Source organism: Watersipora subatra, chromosome 9 (genome assembly GCF_963576615.1).
Source record: "Watersipora subatra chromosome 9, tzWatSuba1.1, whole genome shotgun sequence".
NCBI classification, from domain to species: domain Eukaryota; kingdom Metazoa; phylum Bryozoa; class Gymnolaemata; order Cheilostomatida; family Watersiporidae; genus Watersipora; species Watersipora subatra.
Window position 1 is genome coordinate 39,338,726 of NC_088716.1, and position 17,494 is coordinate 39,356,219.

Here is a 17,494-nt window from a genome sequence, read left to right on the forward strand (position 1 = left end):
AATGTACTAAATCCACACTAAATCAAAAATTAGCAATGTTTATTTCCATACATACGACAATGTTTTAAATGAAATTAGTTGACGATAGCTAAAAAAATGTAAATAAAATAAATAAAGAAATAACGTATAAACTGCAAATATAGAAAAGAGGCAGAGTTTTGTTTGCATTCAGTGATTTTAGCCTGCGAGGTAAGAGTCATGTGGGCTAGTATTTGTGCAAATGCTGCATAAGTACATTGTAGGTGCTGAAATAACTGGTATGGTGGCAAGAAGACGTAGTGTAGTGGTTAACCCGTGTGTCTGTAAACCTGGAGGTTCAGAGTTCAAATCCTCTGCATGATGGATTTTTTCATATTTAAAACTTTATCACCATAATTGGGCAGATGAACAACGGAGAGACATCAGATTTATACAGATAAATAGTAAAGAGTAGGAGTGGAAAGTACATGTAAAACATATGTATATATGCTACATAGACATACATGCTACAAAGTACATGTAGCATATGTCCTACATTGGGTTGAAAACCTCTGATGCTCCTGAAAAGGATAAGTATATACAGGGGGAGTTTGTGCTTATATCCTTTATGTAGATTCTATTCGTTATGCAACTGCTGAAAGTACAATAAAAATATCACCGTTAATGGAGTTGAAATTTTCACAGCTCTGCTTCTGTTGAGTACATTTTTAAGGAGATCATTTGCCATCCGACTATTAAAAAACAATTGAATACTTGTCCATCATTCGCCATTCTTTTAGCGAATACTTCGTGTTTAAATTGAAATCTGCCCTTTATAACAGAAAAATTTACACAACAGATTTTTTACCCACTCTTCAGGAATTGATTTGCCAGATTTGTGCTTTTGGAATGACTGTGATTGATGGATAGGCGATTTGTTTATTTGCCCTGGATTTTGCATGATTATATGCAGGTGTCACGATCAAGGAGTCATAACAGACAGGATATGACAGACAGGAATGTTTTTTTCAATGCAGAACAGCTACTTAAAAAGTCAGCAGTGTCAGTTGATCCACAACATTAACCTCATACTAATGTGCAGTTGCAGCACATAAGCAGTTCAAAGTTTTGAAGAATGCACATCCACAGTATGCATACATTTTGGGTTTCAGGAAGTCCATTACATTACAGTAAATGCATAGTATATCGCAATGGGATTACGCAGTAGGAGCAGTCACAGTAAATGTCTGATCATCAGAAAGTTGTAATGCACAGCATGAAATTGCACTGCGATGACGCAGTGCAGTTGTATTGCCTCACAAACTTAATAGATACCTACGGCTCTTCGTGAATGCGCTATACTACCCTGACAGTGTGACGTTATATTAAAGGCTATGTCATGTATTTGCCGCGATGTTTCCATGTAGCATTATATTCTTTACAAGCGCTGATCCGCTAGCGAGAAACAGTGATATATGTGCCGTGCTATGAAAATATATACAGAAACATTTTCTAACTTGAATGATCCATTTCCATATTGATATTGAAAAACATCTAGTAGATACAATTTCTAATACAATCAAAATTTGAAGATTTGAACATATCATAAAACAACTCAACAACAAACGAGGTAAATGGACAGGGAAAACTTCTATATAACATGTCTTAGTCAAAAATAAAACATTGCATCATGAAATTAGAGGTATTTTATTTCCTGGACTAGCAAATGCAAGAGTCTAACACGTTGTTAACGCCGGCCCTTATTTAGTATGAGTGAAGTACAGGAAGCACACCGGACATCACCATTCCAAGAGATGCGAACTACCATGCCAATGGCGTACAATGCAACTAAGAGTATAGGAATGAACATCTAGTTCAAACTGCAACTAGTTATCCTATAGATACAGTTACACAATATTCTACAATAATTATTGTACTAAAAAATCAACATTAAATAAATATTTTAAAAAACAACGCATCAACGATTGAGATATCGCTAGGTAACTTCAATCATCTCCAAACTGTCATGTATCGACCTCGGTCTATCGAGGTAGTCGGCAACCACAGTAGCAGTGACTCTATGACAGAGGTTATGCTTGTCGTTACGACCACATTTCATGCACAAATCATCAGTGCTTTGCGACGCCTCGATACACGATACCAAATTACCCAAACTATAGGACCTACGTCTGATGTCCATCATAAATCCTTTAGCTGTCTGATCAGGAGCCGCATGAGTGGAAATTAATCGAGTCTCCAGTCTCTCTAGAGAGCTCTGAAATGTTTTTAGTAGTGGTTGGCTCATTGTCAATTCCGCCAGTGCAGGTTTGGAGCCCAACTCGGCCTTCAACGTAGGTGTGGCCGGACTCAAAGATGGCTGACTTGTCGAGCATCCATCTTTAATTAGCGACAATTGGTCAACCTGAGAGCCAGTTTCTATTTCCTTAAAAATCAGATGATCTGTTTGAGGAGCGGCAGTAGAAACATCTAGAAGAGAGAGACTAACGCCGGAGTTAGACTTGCTCAAGGATGGCTCGCTGTCTTCTGAAGTTTCTAAAATATTCTCTACTGATCCTGTATATTTACAAACACTTTTTTGTTGATAGAGATCCTTGTCTACTTTGGCATTCAGCTCAAGGACAGCGGGAGGTACAGCCAAGTGAGACATGCTAAGATTTAGACTACGGGGACGCGAGGATACACCGACGCTCTTTTTGTTAGCTGGTAAAATATTACTCGCTTCATCATTTGTTGGACTAGGAGTTGCTAAAGCCAAATTGGCGAGGCCATTCCAGCTGTGACAACGCTTAGGGGGAGCCAGATCTGTTGTGGCCGGTAGAAGGTGAGAGTTGTGTTTCATTTCAATAGTAGACTCGGCTGCTGCCGAAGGACCTGGGAGAGGACAACTCTACAATTGATAAAAATGCAAGTCAGTAGAGGGCAGAGCCAAAATTATTTTCACTTTATTTGATCATATTTAAGTATTGCTTTAACGCTTTGATGTACAAATTGACAATTATGTGGCCTATATTTTGCCCTTTCCCTTGGGCAGAGCAACATCAATTGTCACAATTGCCAGCATTTTTAAAAACAATTTTTCATATACACCAAAGTATCAGATCGAGTTAAACAGAGGATTACTTTGAGTAAAACATATTAGAGTGATATAATTATTACATATTTCGAACAAAATTAACAAAATTCACATTACAGTTATTTGGTATCAAAAGATCACCATGTCTTACTCTGTTGTGTTGTAGGTGCCAAATATGTGGGAATGTGATTACAAGCTCTTAAAAGCTCAAAAATGAACAGTTAATCGCAGACACACGAGACCGCCGTAGTTTGGATTCTCTTTCCAAAACGGCTCAAATGGGACGTAGTTGTTACAAAATGGTTTCTGTTTACACTTTCATGCAACCTCATTCGTCGGAATATTTTCACAAACATACTTCACGCATTCAATAAAACCATGTCTATTGTTCTTACGCGTCTGTTTTATCGTCATTGTAATGCTGTCACGTTTAGCACTGATATCTCATAACTGACTGTAAAAATTTGTTTAATTTTTTAACCTTAGGTCGAAGGAGTACATATCATTGTCTGATAATTATGACGAGCTTGTTGGTCACCTGTGATAAGTGCTGCAAAATTAATTGCGAAGTATTGGGTCACATGATCAGATTACGACTTGACGATTAGATCAAGCCGAAACAAAACTGTAAAGTAGCAAGCATCTATATTTGATACAGGGTCTTCGGTAAAACCCGAAGTGTTTGTCATTAACTAGTGCTACGATAAGTTTTATATTGAGCATTTTATTGGCCTTTCAATTCACGTGAGAACATCACGTGACAAGACAATAACCAACTGTGATGACTACGTCAAAGAAATAAACAGATTCCAATCCATGCGGCTTTTCGTTTTTGAGCTTTTGAGAGCTTGTAATCACATTTCCATATATTTGGCACCTGCAAAACAACAGAATAAGACATGGTGAATCTTTTGATACCAAATAACTGTAATGTGAATTTTGTTGCAAGTCAACCTTTAAGGATGAATCTGACGACAGGAGGTTACATTTAAACCTTCGTGACTCAGAATCAGAGTGTAGTTCAGATCATTCTGACGATTAATCCACGCAGGCACACTCATCACTAAAACCTCGTCAAACGTATAACAACGAAAATTATTTTCACTGTTATTGTGTTTGAAGAGGTTTTAGTGACCACAGGTAGATTAGTGGTTTGTGGTTTAGTGACCTCATCAAACAACCACAACCACTTGTTGAAAAAAAAACATGAATATACACAAAAAATAATTTTCATGTAATAAATGTAATCTAGCCATTATTAGTATTATTTTGTAGAGAATTTTCCACTACTCAATTTTTATATAAGGTTCATAAAAACCAAACAAAAACAAACCGATTTTTATTTATGACCAAAACAGTGAACATATTGACCATTTTTCAAAAATTTACTTGCCACAAGTATGGGCAACTCTAACAGGATATTTAAATGATAACTTGGAGCCTAAGCCAAATTGTATTAAAACTTACATGGCTTTGAATAAGAATGACTTCAATGTTAAATATGTATGTGCAATGAATATGTGTGCATTGAATACCATCCGTAGGTAGATGGTAGAGTTGAATGCCTCTCGGCTTTTAGGAAAACAACGTTTTAATACCAATCTATAACGTTTTTGAAAACGTTGTCTTACCTTCCTTTTAAACTCTTTCAAAGCTACATACTTGAAGCATAAAGACCTTGATCACATTTGATTTATCAAATGATGAGTTCAAAGTTACATACACCCGTTAGCAACCTGCGAACCCTCCCTTGATAGCAAAAACCACTAACGGCCCTGCGAATAATGACATGTGAACAAGGTTTTGAAGAGATTTATGCACACTTCTACAATCTTAGCTACAAATAAAATATAGAGCTATATACCACTAATTCTAAAGGTCACAATCCAAAGTATAAGATCAAAACAAAAAAAGTCTTCGAGTATCGGCAGCAACTTTTATATATGAGTTCATCCCAGCGCTAAACGTTCAGTTGCAAGTCTCAATACCATACGAATAGTTGAAGGGGTAACGGGTGCCGGATCTACACATTTTATAACCCCACTTACTCAATGGATATCTATAACATAGCTTTCTGTCTTGTCATGCGTACACTTCGCCTCTTTCACCACTTTTCTTATCACTATGGCTGCTCATATTAAAACTTCACAGGTTTAGTTAGGTGAGAGGTGGGCCATAAACATAGCTATAGCTGAATCAGTTCATGTTTGTCACTGAATTGCATTACTGCCAACGAAAAACTCTGTGCTAAAACTGCTCTAGTCAGCACATTTTAGACAAGGTCAATACAATTTTTATGTTAGAAGTGCTTGAGTCTAGCATGAAATTTTTTCAAATGAAATGAACTATTTATGTCTAAAACACCCGTTTTCTAGAATATGATACATTGGGCTCTTTAATTATGCCTGAATACAACAAAATTGGATTAAAGTAATATTTAAAATTAAATTAAGAAGCAACAAAAAGCTTACAGTTTGTCCGATACTGTGCTCAAACTTGAGTCCAGCGAGAGCACTCGCAGGAGACAGTGAAGATATGCTATTGTTATTCTCAACCACTAGACGTTTGCTTCGTTGAGGAGAGTCTGTCACCGAAGTAATGGAATCCAGAGGTAAATTCATGTCTGTTAACCATAGAGCAATGTAGTGCAAGGAGTTGTACACAAAAAAGTAGATAACTCTAAATACATTATGGAGTGATGGTTTTACATTTGTGACTACCACAAAAAACTTTTAATAGCACTTGAGTTTCTATTAACACTATAGGTTTGAAGGTGCAGCCTGTGCTTCAAGGGCGTAGCCTGTGCTACACTCTAAAAATAAAAAACCAACAAAAAACTTCACAGAGCATTTTTTAACAGTTCTGACAAAAACCAACAACGCGAAAATCAAAATAAATACAAGCAAGCAGGTCCTTACAAAACATGACATTCTGAATATTGAACTACACGCTGGATAATCTTTTTTCCGTGATACGATGCTAGAAATCTTTCCTAAACATTGCAGTTTCATAGGCGACTGCGAAAAGACTGATTAAATCTATACTAATAAATCCCCTTTGGCATTCTGTCTTTCAGTTTATCTGTCTGTTAGTCTATAATACTATGCATTACCACAATTTTTGGCCGATTTCTTCTTAAATTCAGACACATACACACCTTGAGTTCCACCACGTCAATAAAATATTGGAGTTCCAAATTACATTGGTTCCTGAGAGTCAACCTCTTCAACACCCTTGTGTTTACAAACTCAAACATGCGCATTCATCTGTATTAAGGACAATTGCTTTATTGAACATGCTCATGGATTGTCATCATGTAGCAATTTGCATTGAAGATGTACACATGCGCTGCAGGTTATATGATTGAAAACAAAAAGAACTCTGTACAATAGCAGGCTTGCTGCTAATTAAAAATAAAGCAAAAACTACAAAACCCATAAAAATATATAAAATAGATTAGCTCAACCTTTTAAATCCTGACAGCCGGTATTCCGACATTGCATAGTGTGTGTCAGAAACGACCAGAAGACAGGCATCCACATGGCTCTGTTTGCAAATGTTGTTTCTTAGTAACAGCGTAAACCAATCAAATAAATTCTTGCGTAGGGCGTTAGACCAGAAATTTTCCTTCTATTTTTAACTGTTTTCAAATATCTTTATCTACTTCTTGCTTACTTCTACAACTTTACCGGGAAATATATCATGAAAGAATTGATACGACTCGTTTTCTGGTATGACATGAATGATTGTGATGCAAATGAAGGATTATATGATACTAACTATATTAGCAGATTATTTTGATTTTTAAGACGATAATGAATGTGTGCTCAATGAAAATGGTACTGAAATTTTTTTTAAGTTTTTAACCCATTCAGGACTGTTCCCGATTACTTCGGGAAGAGTTGTGCTCTCCAGGGCCCGTTCCCGAAGTCTTCGGGTTAAACTTTGATTTGCTCTATTGCTTAGCTGTTTAGGTATATCGGTTTTATTCATTTACCAAACGAAGTTTAAGAGTCTGGGCATCATTTTGATACCAAATATGTGATTGGACAAGAAAGTTTTAACTAACAAATTATGTGATAGATATCAACTGTTTTGAAAGTTTGTTGATCGCCATTTTGGAAAAGGTTTATCCGAACGATGGCAAAATTTTTAAGTGAATTAGATGTGGTAATCAGCTCAGGGGAAGAAAATAGCAACAAAAGTAATGTTCAAGAAGAAAATGAGAATTTTCTGATGGAAGAAGGTAAGTTTTATGTGGCTATTTATAGAACTTTACCGAAAAAAAACGATAAAAAGCCGAAATTTTTCTTGTGAATTTCTAACAAACTTTATTCTAACAGTGTAAGATATGGATTTTTTCATGATACACATGATTATAACATTTTCAATCCAATAAAATTTAGATCTTTTTGCAGCATGAACTCATCACTTTATTACCCCATAATAAATAATAGTTTTATGATTTCCTTGTAGAACTACAAGATAATAAAAATTTCTTATTTCATTTATATCCAATTGTTCAACCCACAATTGGTCAAGCATATAGTTCTCAACCTCAACATCTACTATAAACTAGCCCCAACCACTAGGCTCTAATATTGGTTGATAGGGGACATTTGCCACAGTAATCATCTTCATGACTTTCTGTGTTTATATCTACAGTATCAAAAAATATTTGCAATTTGTATTACCAATTGTTAGCTGCAGTAGACTACTTATTTTCAATTTGTTATCAGGTATTTACCCTGAAAAGCTACTAATGCACAAATTTTTTCTAGGCTGTACGAGAAGTTTGAAAGCAAATAGGTTGCTTACTACCGATCATATTTGCTACATGAAGGTGAAGACAGTCAAGGGCTTGTGAGTGATGATGCCGTTGATGATGAGCCTAGGGCTTCAACACCAATATCTGATGAATACTGCATCAACTAACTTATAATGGGAGCAAATATGCATGTGTAGTTGGCATCAAATAACTCTCACCGTGTCATCATTTTTTTATGAACACACCCATATTATACATGTATATATTATTTTGTTTTCATGCATATTCATTTTTACTGTATTTTTTACAATATATTTTACTGTATTTTTACACCTATTTTTTTGCTGGTGATTGATTGTCTGTTAGCTGGTAACTTGAGTATCTTTTTTATGCATAATATATTCATAATAACCTCTTCAATGCATTTCAATATAAATTAACAAATTGTTTGATTATATAATTGGTAAAACTGTCAGTGACGTAGTGTTGGTTAGAAGCTAGTAACACCTGTTCTATTGCTTGGAATTGAGAAATCTTTTTTTTTATTTGCTGCTGATAAAGTTTGCTATCAATCTAACATAGGTCCAACAATGTCAGTACCAAAAAACTGCTTGTGAGCTGCTATGAAACATAAAAAACAATTTTGATCAAAAAAAAGTTCACAGAATTATTATAAATTGTGGTTAGTAGAATTTGTAAAAGTGCACAACGATTTATATCAAATTGTAGCCTGGAATGTCTTTGTTAAGCTGCAAAAAACAAATCAAGATTATTTTGAAAAGAACTCTAGTTATACTCAATTTTGTGTAGCTCTATTTTAATTGTAAGGCTAGTGAAAAATTAATTAGGCTGGGGGAGCGGTCAACCGATAACTAATTAGTCCTGAATGGGTTAAAATCGCACAAATTTTTATATTTTTAACCTGAATAACTGTGAAACACACTTTACTTCCATTTGGTGACGTTTGCTGTGTGTTGCTGGACCTTCAACATGCCTAACCCACGTTGGTGGACTATGAAAATGAACTATCTATGTCTAAAATAACCCTGTTTTCTAGAATATAATACATTGGGAACACATAATGAAATGACAATGTTACATGGCACATACTTATACGCTTTCTCTTGCTGCCAGCTGTTGCAGTCGGAGATGCGCTGACGTTCAACTCCTTTTCATACTCTAAGAGCTGACCAAGAAAATTGAAATTTGGAGAAACGATTGGTCTCATCATTTTCACAAATCTAACAAACAAACAAATAAATAACTTTACAATTGATGAAAACTTGAAACCTACCAGACAATGTCAATTGATTTATGAGTAAAAGCAACCAAGTTACTTTGTTCAATATAACACTATGCTGTGAGCGAACGACAAGTAGACTCGCACAAAAATTAACAATGCATAAGCAAAGCATCTTAAAAAAGGTGACCCAATTAACCCAATCATTGTGAGCATGACTCCAATCACGCTTTACAAATGCTCAACTGACTATCACTTTATTAGGATAAAACCAATTTCTGCGCGAAAAAAATATAGTTTTTTTAATATTACATGTATCTAAAATTAAAAAGAACAGTTGTTAAAACTGAATGGTCTTTATTGCACTGTAGTTTCACAGGTGATAAAGGGAAAAAACAATATAAAAATATGTAAAATGAAAATTCTGCGAACTTCCAGATCCCGGCGTCCATGTCTTACAGTTTTTTCGCTTTAACACAGTTTTTCCATCTCCTTGTTACGACATTTTCCGCACCATATGACATCAACATGTCTCTCCAATAATCAAATTTGAGCAGCATCTCTCGATATTTCTTGTCGAATTAGTTTGAAAAAAGTTTTAATAAGGTCAGCTTAAAGTTATACTGAAAGCGGGGCAAAAAGCGCCAAGCCCAAAACAGGTAATAGAAAATTAAGATGATGACAAACTTAAAGTTAAGTTTAGTAAAGTATTAATACTTAGCTCAAAGTGTGTGTTTAATAAGCTTAATTCATTCACGGTAAATTCAAACATTATGTTATGTTACATAGTGTCACCTAGTCAACCTAATGTATCGAATGCGACGCTGTCCAAGTCTCTCACACACTCCGGTTAGCCAATACGTCTGCCTCGAAGGTCCGCACTCCATACAGTACTGTATATAGTAATGCTGCATTTTATTGCGGATCATAACTACTGAATACGCAACTACAGTTACTCAGGTTACAATACTGTTTTGTTACTAATTTTTCACATGGACGAAAACTTATATAAAATGTATACGTGTATATAAAATCGTAGTGTTTGCAGTAGATAATTGCTATGGATTCCTATACCCCTCCATATGACATTTTCGCCTTATGAACCCAACACAAGCACTAATTAATGTCATATGGCAGGGGTCCAATGTGATCATATCTCTGTCATCATCTCTATTTCCTAATCTACACATCCCATGTTCAATTGTTTATCTATTAATAAAATAATTATGAATAAAAAGTTCCTTTCATTGACTTTCACAAGATGATCCCCGAGCATTCCATCCCAAGAGCATCCCCAAGCGTATCCAAATTAAAAATAAGGACTACAATTATAGGATGTCTTGATACGACCATGTGCAAAGTAACTCTACATCATGAAACTTCAACACAAAATCAACAGGATATTAAGATTATTCTCATAGCTTTCATCTTCACCAAATGAATTCATAAAGTTAACACAGACATAGAGATACTCCTCATATATGACTCATTACTCTCAACAACGCTTCTAATATGCTTAACCCTTTGGCAGGGGAAACGACCAAAATGCCGTTTACCGGTTGCGTGGGGAAACGACATTTATGTCTATTTCGGTAGACGTTTATAAAGCTGTCGCCTAGTAACGTTAAACAAAGGATATGCACAATAGTAAGTTTTAAATAACATCAACAAGATATCAGTCGATGATTTACAATATGAAACGATTATCAAAGATGGCGTTGCTTTGTGCTAAAAGCTAAACAAATCGCGCCTCCTTGGAAAAGAATAAAAGTTGGAAAAACCAGTCAACAAAACTTTCAAAATGACTTTCAAGACTTTCAAAAACGGTAAAATAAAAGATTAATTGATCCTGCGATCGTTAGAGATTTTTTGTCTGATCAGAATAAAAATAATTCAAATGATAGAAGTGATGTAAACTTTTTGGACTTTTAATATACTTGGAATATACAGATAAAACGATCGTTATGGTGGCTCGCACGGCTACGTTATAGCGTTTGACTCTACCGAAAAGAAATGCTTCCAAGCATTTTATACAGGGACAATTGCACATGGTTGTATTTTTTTTGAGTAGTAGATATGTGAATGAATGTTTATGTACAAAAAATTTTGTTCATAGAAATAAATTTCAGATTTGAGCTATGCATGTTCATAAAATATCGGTTTTCTTGAATTTTCGAAAATAAACTACATGAGTTGCAGTTGTTTTTTTGGGGGGGGCTTATACCTGGTCAAAGGGTTAAACTAATCACCAAAAATGTACATATTCACGACCTAAATTCTAGCAGCAACATTTTTATGATTCAATTTTGATTGGTTTACTCATGTCTATGAAAACAAATCTTTACCATGCTGGTTTTGCTGCAACTTATTCCTTTTCGTGTAAAACATGCACAAAAGCTTCGTTTATATTCATCATCGTTCGCTTAGAAAGCTGACACTCATGTTCATAAACATTTGTGTGAAAAACCAACGACTAAGAAGGAAATATTTAGCTTCATTCAACTTTATAACACGCTTAACCCTTGTGAACCAGAGGTACAAGTGTCCGACGCAAACTAGGCCCAAGTGAAAAGTGCTTAGCAGCTATTTTACACCATAGTGAGTTCACCCATTGAGAACTAATCCTAAGTGAATGCAAATACCCTAGCCTCAGCACCCTTAGCATGGTAACTACCTGTAAGCTTGCTCGCAGCTGATTCTCCTAGAGTTCATGATATACGATATAGTCAGTGCTGCCGACCTTGATATGCCTGCCTGACAATGCACCATAACCTTTCCTTTCTCCAGTTTTACCTTATCTACAACAAACAACATAAAACCATGTTCTTGTTGTTTAGCTGATGAAGGGAACAAACGCTCGGAAGTTTTCATGAACATGATGAAAATGACGAAGTTCGATTCTTTCCTTAATTTTTATCCTCACATCGAAATATACTACAAAAGTTAGCCATATATAGATTGAACTACAAAATACGGTGGTGTGGTGCGTTCATTGGACAAACTTCTCAAACCAATTTATAGTTTGTTGGTCCTGTCTTTGTGACTAGTAAACATTATATCTATATATCAATAGATTTAAAATACCGTCATGATTGATAATATCTGATCACCAACTATGTACAATAGCCTACATCCCAATCGGTTTAGAAGCAGTTTCTCAGACCAATGTAAGAAAAAATAATTGAATTACATATTACCGGATTTCATGAGATGATTGTTTGCTTCTAAAATTTATAAATTGTTTGTTTTTAAAATTTAGTCTTGTAGGCATTGCAGACTTGAAATAAGCAAATTAATAACTATGTATGTGATCATATCCATACATGTTGTTATTTTCAACTATTAAAAATAAAATATTTAAAAGCTAGCTTACATAATCATTAAAAAACATAATTTTACAATTGTTTAGCTGACACATTTGAAACCAGGACAAAATGAGGATTAACTTAATATATAACTTTATGGGTATTGACTGAATTCACTATGAGTAACGATGTTGTAAATGAGAATTTCAGTTTTCCAACAAAGAAGTCCAGCTTATTCCACACACTACTGTATCGGCTAGCACGCTGCCTCCGTTAGTTTATAGGAACATTAGTAGGTAAGACAAACTACAGACTAAACAATGTCATACCTATCAAAGGAGTTTAAAATATGCAGAGTCCTGGACGCTGCCCAACATGAAATAGATAGTACTAGTAATGTAGTTGCCCTGAGCTTCATTTACAGTCCTGTCAACTAACAAAAGCATACAGAGCTGTCTTGACTAAATGCAGTGATGACTTGAGTAGATATGGAGGCCAAGTCCTAAACTACATTAAGGAGACGATCTATTGACAAGGCTTCCAATTTTATTGAATTTCACCAAAGTTCAAACAACAGTACAAAAATCATGTAGAAAAAAAACTGTACAAAAAACAGTCTCCCTTTTTCAGACTTCACTTCTCAGGATTTTCAATTGTCCGAGCAAAGTCCAGGGTCTAAACAACAGTCTGATGCGACTGTGTTTGACCGAAGAATGACAACTTTGACCAATAGGTGACGCTGGCGACAGATGACACGCATGTGTGAGTTTCCTGCCAGAGTGTTTTACTGTAATTTCCATTTGTTATTAATATTGCAATTAGCGTTATACTGTACCCTATTGCGGGTATAACCATATTTTACTTTCGCATGTATACTGTATATGCATATTGTATCATATTGCAGTCTGAGCGTGTGGGTGCAAAACAAGTCACGCTGTTTATGTACAATACAGCAATCAATTATCAACGTGCGGACTTCTTAACTATCACATGGCCCAGTCTGTATTATTTCGAACAAACAATTTTGCCAGTAATGGTCTCGAATATTTCAAGCACCTAGTTTGTGTTTTTCAGTACTTATTTGAGACCACAACTGATAACACTTGCTAGTGTGTGCGCTATCACCATATATTCAAAGCCTTCCATCCTCATTCCCTCCATCATCTTTCCGCATTGGGCTGACCGTATTGAAGAAATTTTGTCTTTTAATATAAAATCCACTAAGAATTTACATTGTCACATGGGAGGCATCATTCTGTTTACACAGCAATTAAACCTTATGAGAAATGAAAAATTAAATGTCTCCCTAAAGCCTGGTTCCCATATACGTCGCAAAGCACCAGCGACAGCACCGCAGAGGTGAAATGGTAACCTACGCGCCGGGTACCGCCGGTAATTGCCGGTGGCACCGCAATCATTTAGCGCTGTTCCAACTTTGCAAAATACCACAGGCAAAACCTTCTCGACATGCACTGTACGGGTGAAGGTCACCATTATAGAAACGGCATGGCGAGTGAACATTTTATGTGATTATGCGATTATGTTTAGTGATGCAGCTTATATGTGAACAGAAGCCGGCGAGCCTAGCGTTGCAAGCGGTTTGCTGCGGATGTTACCGTGGGAGTCTCGCAATCGATATGGGAACCAGGCTTTAGGCTAACTTTCAGTCAATCAGGTTGAGTAGCTTTTATGCAATTACTGTGACACCAATGCAATACAACCCAAACAGTTCTCAAAATTTTAAATTATTTATTAAATAAATTGTTATTTATTAATAATTAACAATATTAAATATATTGTTTAAATTAATCATTAAAACTGTAATAATCGTGTAATTCTAGTCTAAATAGGTGATTCTGACTTCAAAAGATTAGGCGAGTCCGTGTACCATTGTAAGCAATGCTAAGAAAGACTTTCCTATCTTATGACAACAATAACATAAATCATATTTGTCAGCAGTGTTATCCTTAAAAATTTATGCACAAGTTCTGCAAAAGGTATCCTTAAAAATGCTTCTCTCTAGTTCAATCTCACTATTGTAACACAGTTCAAAAGGATTAATAAAGAACGTAAACTAAATCTAGAGACAGGTATTTTTAAGCCAAAATATTTTAAAAGTACACAGGCTACCATTTCTATAATGTGGTAGTGAACATGCTACACTAATAACCTGGTAGGACAGTGCGACGTGAGAGATTGTCACAGGTAATAGGCCTAAGTATCTAACAATTAATCTGAAATGTAGGAAGCTGGTCGATTGGAGCAGGTGTTAGGGTGTTGGTCTACCGAGCTGAATGTTATGAGTTCAAATCCAGGACAACGCAAGCTTTTTACCAACAGTCAACCATGGCTTCAGACAGATGGACAAACACGGCTCTTATTATAGTAAAAAAGATGGAGCAAATCTTTGCCACGATAATTTTTTTTCTTGTGGCAAAATTCTCTAAATAACGCTTATATATTGTATTTAAAGGCTTAATAATAAAAGTTTTAAAAATTAAAATATCCCAACAAAAGAGTCTGCCAGTTAGAGTCGGGCTGTAACGAGTGGCTCACCTATGAACTGATGGGCTTGAGGGAAGAAGGCCTGTAGGTTATCAATATAGCCATCATTGACGGGTATTCTAAGGAAATGTTCATCCGATATATCTGGGGGTCTGTCGCAAGTGGTACTAACATTAAGCACATCAGTAATGCCATTGGTCTAAAATAGACACGCAAATGTTAGTAGCCATACAACTAGTGAATATAAAATGTTGAGTCATCAATATGGTATGTTCAACCCTACAGCTTCCTGACTAGCTTAACAATAGATTGTTTTCCTTTCCGTTGTTTCTAGAGCAAAAAGCTTTTATGGTCTAATCCATTCATAAATATGTTTGGCTAGCTAAGTCGGCATGCCAGTTTACATGACCAATTCATAATACTCCAGTTACCAGCTTCTTTCAAATACGGTGAAGGCTCTGAAGACAAAATACCCTACATATGACAGTTTCACATTACTAAACGTCTTTATGTAGAAATATTGCTTTGACTTACAAAATATGTTTCTAAATACAAAAGGCTGAGAAGCGTTATGTATTTTGGCCTGTTTTGTTTTACAGATGTTGGCCTGGTTGCTTTGTTTTGTACATTGATCTGTTTGTTTCCCACGGGTAAGTACAATGCAACAAACTCAGTTTCATCGCTAGCAAGAGTCAGTAAACAACAAGTATATTAGTTTGTGTTTGTGGTTTACTGGTTATTTCTAACTTGATATAACTTTTACTCAGTCTGGTCAGCCAATGCCCAACAAACATACCTTGCATAGTTTTTATTCATTATTTCTCTGTTCTTTCTTCTTTCCTGAGTACTTTTTCTTTTTAATATGCCATAGTATAAATCTAATGTGTGTTTATTACAAGTATGAAACAATATTTATAATTAATACAAATATCATGTTCAGGTTAAGTGGGGGCTTGAAACGTATTAGGGCATTTATATAGTAAAATGTGTTTTTACTTACGAAATGGCTTCCGAAATGAATTAATTTCGTAAGTAGAGGTTCTACTGCAACTAGAAATTGCTTAAACCTTTTCATTTGCTGCCCATTATGGCAATTTTGGTCGGCTATTGAATTTCTGCAAATTAAAATTCTTTGTCAATTGATTGTGAGAATCAGCAATTTCCCTGTCAAAAAGTGGGAATAAACACTTTCCCTGCTAGCTTGTCATATGATAATACAACATAAGGTACATTTCCTTATCGCTAGACATCCGCACAATTAGTGTGCACTTTATCAACTTTATATTTAGATTTTATTCTTTTCGTGATTACACAATGAGGTAAAAAGAAGCATACATGTTTACGAATAAATCTCTTCTATCATCTACCAAAAATGACAAATCAAAGCATGTTTGAACACATAATAAAGTAAAATCAGAGAAAGCAGAATACCGTACTTTTCGGACTATTAGCTGCTACTTTTTTCTGATGATTTGAGCCATGCGGCTTATATAAGGGTGCGGCTATTCTGTACCTTTTTCTTTCATCGCTAGGGCGCATTAATCAGAATCTCAGGTTAGTGCGCCTTTAGCGGTGAAAGAAAATACGAAACAATGCCCTATGGTACTGTTGCGTTAGGCAATAGGTTAAAAACCGTTGGTTAATACGAAACTGCCAATAAGCACTGTTTCGTTTTCAACAGCAAAGTTGCTGCCGCGTTACAAAACACCATCCTGAGTTCTGCGGCCTATACAAAGGTGCGGCTTATGTATTGTTTTATTATCGTTTTTTTGGAAAATAAAGCAGAAGCAGCTTATATTGGGGTGCGGTTTATAGTCCGAAAAGTACGGTACTTCACTTCTTTGTAAAATATCCATCTGAAATAGTGTCAATAGACCATGATAGGTTTTTGACAGTGAATAGACTTACACTGGCTGGTATGTGCAACATATCCAGCTAGTGTAAGTCCTATAGCAACGATAATAAACATAGACAACCTCAGATAACAGGAAAGGTTCACCACCCTTAAGCTAGAGCAACAAACACACATGACTATTATATAACAAAGGGCACATATTATACGCAATCATAAGAAATGTTAGCAATTATATACTGAGAGCTTTAGACTAAAGAGTAGCAGCAACACTGATGGGTTGGCCATGAGACGACCCAACCAAAGTTTCTGAAATGAGCACATGACTGTCTAAGCCAATGAAGATTGTGAAAGGTGCCACATTGAACAGAACCAGGTACAGAAATAACATCGTTTTAGTTGTTGTATGTTGGAGCCAACATTCATATGAGAATGCATGGTATAGCATATGACTCATCTAACAGCTTAAAAACGGAACAGTAATTGTATCAGGTATATATAGAATTAAAATAAATGTTATATATAAAATAAAAATAAAATTATATACAGAATTTAAAATGTGATATATATATATAGAACTAGATAGATGCCTGGCTTTGCATGGTAGTAAAATGATTATCTGATCAGTTTGAGTAACATAAGCTAGTAACATAAGCTAGAAATCTACTATAATAAGAGCCATTTCTGAAGCCAGTTTGATAATCCTTACGTGTAATGATCTCTCACACAATCATGATGTTCAAGCTTGCTAGTATTTTCTCAAGCGCTTTAA

At 35.4% G+C, this 17,494-nt stretch overlaps 1 protein-coding gene across 1 annotated transcript in view; it reads right to left on the reverse strand.

Annotated features, from left to right (window-relative positions):
• Positions 1–1,436: 1,436 nt before the first annotated feature.
• The window catches only part of LOC137403945 (uncharacterized), a 28,606-nt gene continuing 12,548 nt past the window's right edge, over positions 1,437–17,494 (reverse strand). The window contains exons 4-8 of the mRNA XM_068090071.1: positions 14,922–15,069; positions 11,735–11,858; positions 8,931–9,061; positions 5,524–5,675; positions 1,437–2,866 (exon numbers count right to left, since the gene is read on the reverse strand). Of these exons, the coding sequence (XP_067946172.1) occupies positions 1,955–2,866; positions 5,524–5,675; positions 8,931–9,061; positions 11,735–11,858; positions 14,922–15,069 (1,467 nt within the window). The 3' untranslated portion in view covers positions 1,437–1,954. The remainder of the gene's footprint in view (positions 2,867–5,523; positions 5,676–8,930; positions 9,062–11,734; positions 11,859–14,921; positions 15,070–17,494) is intronic.